Here is an 11389-nt window from a genome sequence, read left to right as displayed (position 1 = left end):
TTACTTTTAGTGATGAATATTAATCTATTAATGTTTTATAACTTGTAAAATTTATAGATAAGTACAGATAATAGTTACTAAATAGTAAATCCCATATTACATCTGTTTCTTAAAAAAAAATTTTAAGGACCATTATCCTTAGGATATAATATACATCAAAATATTATACTTGTATAGTTATATACTTCAACTTAATGTGGATAAGTCATATACACATAATTAATATCTTAAACTCGTACCAATGTTAATTCAAATACAACAATATTTTCAAAAATATCATAAGCTCAACAATTTTCAATAAAAAAGTTAATTTTTGATTTGAAAAAATAAAGTTTAAAATTTTATATCACCACAGAGCATCCCTTAATAGATATTAAAATATAAATAAATAATAAATGAAAATGTGGTCCCTAAGTATACTAAAAAATCCAAAAATCAAAATTTGAATAATTTCATTATTAAAGGTCAAATGCTCATCCCCATGCTTGATGAATTCCCTGTAAACAAATTAAAAGCGTAATTGATTTGTTTATAAGTGTATAAGGTTATTTAGATGAGGGGAGTAGCAAACCAAAATTTTCGAAGTTTCTCGGTAAAAAATGATTACAAACTAAATAAATGATGACACTAAAAACTGTAATTTATCGATTTTTAAAACGGTTTTTTTTTTAATGAATACAAATCATATGAAAAAAAATGTTTTTATATTAAACGTTAATTTTCGCGATTAAGAAGGTTGAAAGAAAGGTCATATTTATTATATATACTTTATAGCCCAATATAGGTTCACTGTTCACCCACTGTGATTATGATAAGTAATTCGTGCTAATCAATGATTAACAAAGTGGAAATAATAATAAAGTAATATTATACAATTAACGGGCACACCTTAGGTAGGTACCTACATCTTAGAAAGGCATGATGCCCACTCCATTAAGTCTGTACATTTTTTTCACTCGGATGTCTGTTATTATATGTGCTCGTCATCAAAACGTTGCGTAGCAGGTAAGTATATAGAAAAGAGATCGATGCAAATATTCAAGTACCCATTGATCACGCGTGAAGTGATCGAATTTATTGATTTAAGTTAAATTTCTATTTTCACACGAATACATGAGACAACATTCGTCGTCTAAACCATATAAGCACACAATATTGTACAACTTATCGATATTACATTTACTTATATTATATTATAGGTACCTATTATAGTATAATTATATATCGCGTTGTACTATATTATCGTCCGCTAAAAGTTGATGTGCGAAAAAAAATGGAAAAAAGATCTTAAGATAAGCGATGAGGTTCTACCACGTGTTGGTGAACTTCCTGACGACTAGTACTTGGGCGGTCCCAGTGTTCGCTGCATAGGGGGCATCTGAAAGAACCGTCCTTGCTGGTTGTTCGGCACGTACCACATCTGTTGTGGCTCTATGCTGAACTGACGTACAGGTCCGGGACGTTGCTGCTGGTTGAAAGGCGGTTGCTGTACCATCGGCCTGGAGTTGAACTGGTTCAGTTGCATCTGCTGCTGCTGCTGTTGCTGCTGTTGCGGTTGATATCCTCCGGGCACCAGCCTTTGCAGCACCGGCACCACTCTCGGCTGAGTCTGTACGGCCTGGGGCACCGTCTGCAAGACGGGCACGACGGACGGCGCAACCGATCTGGGTGGTTCGAACCTCTGCATAACGGACGGTTGCGGTGCTGGTCGCGACTGCAGTCCCGGGTAGGCGGGTTGCAGTTCCGGAACGGATTGACCGCGAGACTGTTGATAATAGTCTTGAGTAGTGCCGGCCGGCGGGCCCTGTGGTTGGTCGGATGTCGCGACGGACGCGCCGACGATCGTCTCCACCGGCTTTTCGGTCGGCTCTCTGCCCACGAACAACACGTTCTGCGACTGTTCCGCCACGTCGCTTGCTGCTTGGCCCGTGCCAACTTGCTCGATACTTGGCGGCACTTGTGGCTGCTCCGACTGTAGTTGGGACTGCTCCGACCGCACTAGAGGCTGCTCCGATACTGTTTTACCTTGTTCCTCTAAGAACACTTGTCTACCTTCAATCGACGAATCGGAATTGAGCGTCTTGAACTGTGGCCGGGCAAAAGCGGTGGTTTGGGCGACGTTCTTGAACGCCAAATTTTTGGGCAGGTTTGACGCCGCCGGCGGACTTACAGGCAGATGTGCACCGTACGCTCGGAACCCTTCTACTCCCGCGGTGTACGTCACCTCTATCGGTACGCCTTCGGGCGATACGTACTTGTAAGAGCCGACCACCGAATTTGCTTCGTTTTCCGTTCCTTTGTTCAACATAACTCCACGTTCTTCCGCGAAAATTCCATTTCCGGTTTCATATCTGCATATAGAAAATATACATATATATATAAATTATGCATGTAGATATAAACGAACACGAATGATATTAACCAGATTAAAGACTATTAAACGCTGCACGAATAATATGCAACTCTTACGACATTCACGCAAGAATAAAATAATCAACACGTTTACAATTATTACATGTATATGATAATAGATATTTCGCAGCCTCGCAGATACAAATACAGATAACTGTGTTAAGATACATTTACATTAAAATTGATATTTTTTTTGTGAAGATAGAGTATCTCCTGACTTCTGCTATAATAATATGAATTAAATATACTATACTATACTACTGTGCCTAGTATTCAATAAAAACTCGTTTCTAATATGTCTCATTAATTTTATAGACACTTTTGTTATAAATAACCAAGATTATAGGCCAAGTCTCGAAAATATTGCCAAGGTAGTAAGTACATAACATTTATTATATTACGTAAGTAGGTACACACGTACACTTCAATCATGCTTATATTTGACTCACTAACATGTTTACTAGTTTACTAGATTTAAAATAATATTTAGATACAGTAACTAATATATTATATAGGTAATTACAACCCATATAAACGACGCAATGGTTCAAAATTTAAGTTAGAGGGTCAAAATGAAAATCTTGACTTAAAATTAAAAATAAAACTATCGACGCACAAAAATATAAATTGTATATTATGATTTTTGAGTATGTAAATTATGTATTTTATTTTTCTAGATATTTTGTGGACAAAAATAATAATAAAAAAATACAGTAGTAATGTATAATATAATGCAGCATATACTATTTTTATAGTGAATAACTATTGAAAAATGTGCGTACATAAACATAATTTTCATCACCGTTATTACTTATCTGATCATTCTCTTCGTATATTATAAGAAGTTGTTTACTTTGTCAGGTAATTGTATATGTTTTACTGTGGCTATTTTCATATTTATATTTGTGGAAGTTAGAATTCCAGAATAATACTATACGCTTATACCAATGTCCAATTAACACACGTGCGCGTACAAATAATATTGTCAATAGTGAATTGTTTATAATTAAAAAAAAAAAAAAAACAAGAAATATTAATTCTGATTTTATCATTTGGATTTAACGTAAAAGGACGATGAGTGTGATTTCGATCAATTTTATCCAAGAAAGAAATTATTTGAATATATATTACCTTAAATTTCTATAAAAATATTAAATTAATAATTTACTGTAAAAAATCAATATTAGTGGATTAAAATTGAATAAAAACATTAAGTACATTAATTAAATGAACAAATCACACAAGTTCGCACAAATAATCAATATCTTGATTTGTATAATATGTGGGTACAAAAATTGTATACTTGGAATTTGTATGTTATAAGTTTATAACTAAGACCCAAATTTAAATTCCCTTAAAACCATACAAATATGCTCTAAAAAATAGCCAAAGATAACCTAACAAAATACATTTCACTACATAAATGATCTTAAAATTACCCTATATAATTTATTTTTTATGCAGTTTAGTGATTTATAAATATGGTGTAACTTTATTTTATTAAAAAAAAAGCTGGCTAATTATTTGTTAATTGTCCAAATACGAGTCAAGCTCTAGAGTTTATAATAAAGATAAGATAAAAATTGAATCAAATGATTGACATTGTGCATGGAAAAACCTGATAAACCTATTAAACTAAAACAACTTAAATACAGTTTATCATTAAATAATATTTTGAATAGGCTAAATTGGTATAGGTAGTATATTGAACAAATATGCATTAAAAACCAACGAAATGACTCGATAATGCTACAAAATGTAAAATAAAATATTCAGCTTTGAAGCACCCGTTACATAAAACGAATTATGTATTTGGAAAGCATTGTCTAAAATCAACCAAAAAATGATGTACTTGCATTAAAATCCGGGTCTTAGTTATAACCTTTGGGCAATTAATTTATCATAATTTCATTATTTATTTATTCACATCGATAAAATAAGCAAAATTAAGAATGGTTGTAATTTTTCAAAAATGTTCTTCAATCTATTCGCTCTTTTTTATTTATATATTCTATATGCTTAACTGATAAGTAATAAGTAATATTAAATCTAAATCCTGTTATTTATAAGATATTTTCATGCTATCTACTCAAATAATAGCTAGGCATCGTTATTACATGGAACTTAATTAATATTACTATTTAATAAAAATAAATTGATTTAAACTTATACACATTTATAATAAAACTGAGTACAAAATATATTATATTGCAATATTTATATAGTAGTAATAGATTTCAAGGTTGAAAAAATTTTATTATGAAAAATATATTTTACAATAAATTGTTAAGTTATTCTTTTTCCTGTTATCATAATATTACGAAAATTATATTATAATTCATAAATAACTAATATTAGCTAATTTTTCTTTATCCTAAATCATAATCATAAAATCCCACGATAAAAAGACAATTATTCCTCATTCATCTCTAGCTATACGATTCTTCAACACTCATATTTTTAATGTTTGTTTCGCCTGATCAACCGTAACCTCTGAATTGTACAACACGTTATTATTACATCTAATTTCCCACGCCATCTATAGTGATTCAAAATGATTTTAAAAATTCCAAGATCTGTATACATGCTTTTGAAATTTGAATATATTTTTTTTAAGATTTTAAAATAATATACTATTTTTATAGAAAACTAATTAATAAACAATATTATTAATATTCATATTTGTATGACCTCTTATACAAATGTTATGTTTTTTCTAACATCTGTATAATACTTTAAATTGTAAACTATAAGTTTGATAAAAAATAATATATACAATAAAGAAAAGTAAAAATTGTTTTTTATCCAATTTAATAACATATATAAAATAGAAAAAAAGAATGTAGACATTTTTACTGTCGCTATAACACCATCATAACCCATATAAACTTATATTTTTATAATGTTCAACAAACAGTAAACCAAATAAATAGAATAAAATTGCATCTTTTTAATTTATTAACCATGGTGTATATAAAAACATATAATTAATATTGAAATCTCACTTGAAGTTATAATCACCGTCCAATGAATTTTCTCTAGCATAGAGGTATATAGGTACAAAATCTGGCTTTAATTCATTAGCTACTTGCTGTTGAGAATTTTTAGCAGGTGAAGAATTCAATGTCTGTGGTTTTTGTTTTAATGGATCAGCGGCCGCTACTGACAAACACGTCACGAGCAAACTCATCAAGGTATATTTCTGAAAGTAAATTAAACTCTAAAATGAGTGTTATACATACAATTAATATAATGTACAATATACATATAGTACGATTATGAACCAACTATTATTATTTATTAGTTACACCCATATGACTTAATTTTTTAAACATTAATATCGGACATTAGATAATCTCGTAAAAAAAATGGTATTATTACATTGTTACAGTAAACAAGTTGCAACTTAAAATTAACTATGAGTTTAAAATAAATTCAGTAAAATGTTTGTTAGTGTTGGTTATGATATAAATTATACTATTATTTATATAAATATTTATAATTTTAAAAATTACACATGAATAAAAAAAAATAATTCTGTAACTTATTGCATTTTGTTTCAACGATATCATAATTTGTGTAGTAAATTTAAGAATATTGTAATATTAAATGATGAAAAAGACTTAAATAAGACAATGCAACTCTTAATCATTGTTTAGAAATAAATTATTATTAATTTTTACGTAAAATGTCCAAACGAAAATCAAAAACACATTTTACTCATAAAGACAATATTAATAAACATAAAATTATAAAGGTTAAAAAATATAACTCACCAGAATCTCCATAGTTTTTGTATTATATTTTAGAACCACTTTGGGACTGTGAGAGAAAGATTATTGTTTTTACTTTCTTCTGCTCAAGCCTATTTATGTAAACTCATGGCCAAGGTTAGGTTACAAGTTCATGTTACATCCGAGTACCTTAAATAGGTAGGGTAGAACCACTTCCTTCGATGAATACTTAGGCCTATCGCGATGCATTATTTTAGCCGAAAGAAGTAGGAAATTAATACAGAAACGTGTGGGTATTATGCAATAACTATGCAGCCGCATCCAACCGAAAGGTTAACGACATTCAATTATTGTTGCCCACAAGACGCCGAAATCATATATCTTAATCCTGCGGCGATTATTATAAGAAAGAACTGGTAATCGTCGATGATCCACTGTATGTACCACGTCAGTTTTGAGTGTTTTATTTGATATATAGGTATCTACGCGTACGATGTGCAGGCACAGATACATTGCAGTAAATTATTGTTGTACATGAAACACGCCAGTTTTTTAATTAATATTTAAGACGTATCCACAATGTTTGTCTTAGCATTAAATCAATTACTTTTACTTTGTATGTTTCGTAAATAATGCACAATAGTGCATGGCTCTCAATTGTTGATACCCACCATCTGATAACAATAATATTATACTTTTCAACAATTTTAGAAATCCAACGTAATAATAAAATATATATCTGTATATATATATTTTACCTGATCTTGTGTAATGTTGAATCGTTTGTTTACAAAATTTAACGTTTAGGATTAATAGCCTCAAGCGTCGATCTACAATTATAGAAATCGTATCGTAATATCCACTTATTAAAACATTTTTTTTTCTTTTTTATTACCACGAACACATACGTTACGTTAAAACTCACTCCTATCATAATCATCACCATCGTTTATGATGTTCTTAGAAGAAGTACCGCATATTTAAAATAACGTGACGACCTGATTTGCTTAATATAGTGACGATGCAAAACGAATATACTTTATTACACATCTATTTTATTATTATTATTATTATATTCGTTGCATTAAAATTGATAAATTTCAAAATGATTTTAGTCGTATATTTACATTATTTTCATATTATTATTCAATTAAATTATTATTTTGATTTTGATTTTCACATTCAAAAACAATTTTTTGTATAATATTTTAATAGTCAGAAGCTATAAGAAGGATAACGATTTTTCAACTATACATTTAGCTAAACATACTTATTAATTATTCATGATAAATAATAAGGATGATACGAATTTATTATCGAAAGTAGTATCTATACCTATCTATATTATACTATGCTCAAAATAAACTACGTTTACTTAGTTTTCAACGTAGAATACTTTTTTTTAATGTACCAGCAATACAATGTTATAATATGATGTTTCTAAACAAATGTCGTAAAATTTAAATCATAATAGACAAGCTTTCGAAATTTATAACACATTAAAACGTTAATTAAATACAAATGTATATATTTTATACTGAATTATAAAAACTGTCTCGTTTGTATTAAAAAAAACTACACAGAGGCGTATTTTTGGTAGAACAGACGTATAAGGTTTGGTAAGTTCCCACACGCAGGTAACCGGTTACTTATAAAAATATGTAAGTCCTTTCAAGAAAAACCTAATAGGTTCGTTAGTTCTTAGGATATACCAGGGATACCCAACTTGCTGCTTTCATCTTATTTATAAAATTAAATTTTGCTTGTACGAATTTTTTTGATACACATTAAATTTATAAAAAAAATATCAAATTATACAAAATGTATCTATAAACAAGTTGACTCTTGGTATCATTATATTTGTCCGTGTACCCCGCGAATATTGTTATGTTGGCTGCCTCTGTTTTATACAAACGTCGAACACAAATACGTAAGTTCCGACATGATAATAAAATAAAATATGCATTACATTATGTACTGTACAAGCAGTATATAATAATATTATAATAACACTACCTATAACATAATCAAATTATTTAGACGTAAGAAAATAGTTTTTTATGCAAAAAAAAAAATTATACCTCACAAACTCCATTTAAGTTGAAAATTCTAAATTTGAATAAAGTGAGAAAGAAATTTGTCATTTTCGTGTAAAAATATAATTTTGGATCTTAAAAATGATATAATTTAAGTTTTTTTAAACTAATGTATGAACGTACGCGGTACGCGTCTGACTAAATTGTATCTGCTATATAAAATCGTATGAGAACTTACATTGCACAGCGATATTCATATTTTGCAATCCTTACCTAGTTTTTTAATAGAAGTTATATAGTAATCGAACAATCAAGTTAGAATATTTTTGAACTAACTATATCCTAAAATGGGTCTGTTTAAGTTGTTATCAAGCTGAGAGAGAGTAAATATGGTTAAATAGTAATATATGTATATAAACTCTAAATTGAAATATATTTAATAATTATTTTATTAAAAAAATAAATTCTATTTGATATTATAATTTATCTATTTAATTATCTCTCGTTCAATAAAATCAAAAACACTAAAAATGTTAATATAAAAAAATATATTTATTTATTATTAATATCTACTCATTACTTATAATATCTAATGTTTGGTTTAAGCTTATCCATTTTTTAAATACAATTTGAACTAGAGTAAATATAAATAAAAACAATTTCTTTTGACGTTGGTCCTTACATATATTTGATTTTTTTTCCATTGCAATAAAATAATTATGAAACATAGTTTCATACCACAGCAGTTGGAAGTGGTCGGACCTCTTCAAATCCACTACACAATGTATTTTACTGACTATTGATATTGAGAAGTTTAACAATAGGTACATGACAAGAGACACGAGTAATACTCAAGCCAGTTTCAATAACTGAACAAACATACATTATAACTATGTACTATATAGTATATGTATGATATAACTGTTGTCTGTTTAGGATAATACTATACTTTATACTCTATAGTCTATAGGTTGCAAATATAAGATATCTATCTATACACTCGTATTATAGGATCGTGGTTATTTATACAGTTATCCTGCAGCCTAAATCATTTTATATAAAATTATTATTTTTAACTAGTTTTGTAATAAAATACAATGTATACTTCAAAAATGTTATATTTATAAACCATGAAAAAGTATTTAAAAAATTTACTTTAGAGAAAATATTGATTTAATTTTAAATACGTAAATTTGATTCGTGACAGTCAAATTACAACAAATAATTCAGTTTCATCATTATACTTATTGTACTAGATGTAGTGTTAGGCAATACATTAGATAGGTACCTATATAATTTCCAACAAAAATAAATTCTTCATAAGTAACTGATTTTCTGACTGGCCAATGACGAAATGCGTTTGTAATAATTGAATTTTGTATATATTAGTACAAAATATGTGTTTAGCAATAACATTTAAATTGTAAACGAAGTCTGCCTTATTTCCCGAAATATTATCTCAATATAATAAGAAATATTATAAATAAGCATTTGTAAGTTACTCGAGAGTTAAGATTAAAAGATAATACCTAGCTAGGACTCAAACATACCTAGGATTTTAATGATTCCCATCATAGATAATATTTTTTAAAGAAAATAGTTTCGAGTCAAGCTCAAGTTATATAACAATAATATTATAAATATTAAAAACACTAAATCACCTATATGCGCAACAATTGTTTGCCCCCTTGACGTGTAAACTCGATAAACCCTCTAATTTAGGACCACGCATATTTTACGTGTAATAATGGTATAATGGTAATTTTATGACGTTATGCACCTATGAGCGTGTATAATACATAAATATATTTATAGGTAAAAATTAAAATGAACGTTGCCGTTGTCCTTGAGATCTTCTGTAAAATAATAATAATAATAATCAAATCACATAATCGGATCGAGAAAAACTATAATATAATATAATATACAGACTACGTCCGTGTCTTTCGTTCGTGTAGGTACTTTCAAGTAGTGTTTGGACAGCCTACGCGCGTTCATAACATTATTATTATATTATTATCGACGAACACTGACTGCGCTGCCACCTTATGACGCAACGGACGGCGGGGGAGAATAACTTGGGTTACACGGGTGCACGACAGATGATGTTTACGCATATTACCACGTCGATTATTATTAATTTAGACTTTGAATAAGTACGACTAATTACCGTCCATTTTTTATCACGTAATACATGACATACCTATATATACCTATATTATATATAGACAGACTAACATTTCATATTGTGTACTGTATATCGCCTACGTGGTTATTACAGCATTCACTGTAACGCTGTCTATAGATAGGTACTCAAAAACTAAACGTCGATGGTCGAAATCCCAAAACGAGTCGAGACACGTCCAGTCGTCCGTCATACAGCAGCTGCAGTCCCGCAGTGCAATATTATTATGCACCCGATGTACAAACAGAACATCGACCGCCGGGTTGTTGAATTCTGAATTCTGCTACGCCGAACATCTATCAGCCGCGATGAGTTTCTTACAAGAATTATGCAAACTGCAAATAAAATATACACCATACTCTTATTATTATGCAAAAATCTAGACTTAGTCTTTTGCTGTGAGTGAACAATAATAACATTACTACTATACAATATCTAATATTCGTATTCGAATCGCAAAACGCATACAATCCATTAATGTTTTGACAGTTAGAGGTATAAGTTATAAACGTATTTTGAGTGGCATCTTTAATTTATTTTATGAGTAGGCGTTCAAAATACATCCGAATCATAACTGTTTTTGATTCAGTTAAAATCTCTTTAATAGTTTAACCACACAGTATAATATTATATCACCTAAATCGAATTTTTCGTTTCACATTTAAAACTAATGCCTAAACCAGTTAAAATTGGAACTACTACCTACATAATTATATCGAAATCGAAATCATCCTCATGGTCGTGATGTTCTAAATACGAATTTTAATAAAGATATACAAGGATACACTTTAAATTATAATTTAAACGATGCGTAACACACCTACCTGTAAACTAATCATAACTAAAGACGTTTCGAAATAATAAACAAAAATTAAAAAAATAAATATAGATATAGAATGATTAACGTAGTAACGCTTAACCAAAACTATAAGTTCAAATTAAAAATCCAAGTTACATAAATCATAATATTTATATTAAAAGTTATGTTTATGATATATATTGTATAATATTTATCAACACTT

At 29.0% G+C, this 11389-nt stretch overlaps 1 protein-coding gene across 2 annotated transcripts; it reads right to left on the bottom strand.

Annotated features, from left to right (window-relative positions):
* Window positions 1-1037: 1037 nt before the first annotated feature.
* Window positions 1038-6326, bottom strand: LOC132931927 (uncharacterized). Of its 2 annotated transcripts, none has more exons than XM_060998015.1 (3): window positions 6189-6326; window positions 5418-5614; window positions 1038-2351 (listed from the first exon to the last, which is right to left on the bottom strand). In XM_060998015.1, the coding sequence occupies exons 1-3, from the start codon at window positions 6198-6200 to the stop codon at window positions 1337-1339; spliced, it is 1224 nt and encodes a 407-aa protein (XP_060853998.1). In that variant the 5' UTR covers window positions 6201-6326; the 3' UTR covers window positions 1038-1336. The 2 variants fall into 2 exon arrangements, with proteins under 2 accessions (XP_060853998.1, XP_060853997.1); XM_060998014.1 differs by having other exon boundaries at window positions 5418-5632; window positions 6189-6302.
* Window positions 6327-11389: the final 5063 nt, after the last annotated feature.

The sequence above is a fragment of the Rhopalosiphum padi genome, chromosome 1, assembly GCF_020882245.1.
Source record: "Rhopalosiphum padi isolate XX-2018 chromosome 1, ASM2088224v1, whole genome shotgun sequence".
NCBI classification, from domain to species: domain Eukaryota; kingdom Metazoa; phylum Arthropoda; class Insecta; order Hemiptera; family Aphididae; genus Rhopalosiphum; species Rhopalosiphum padi.
Note: the sequence above shows the minus strand (reverse complement) of the source record. Positions and strands in the feature narration are given on the sequence as shown.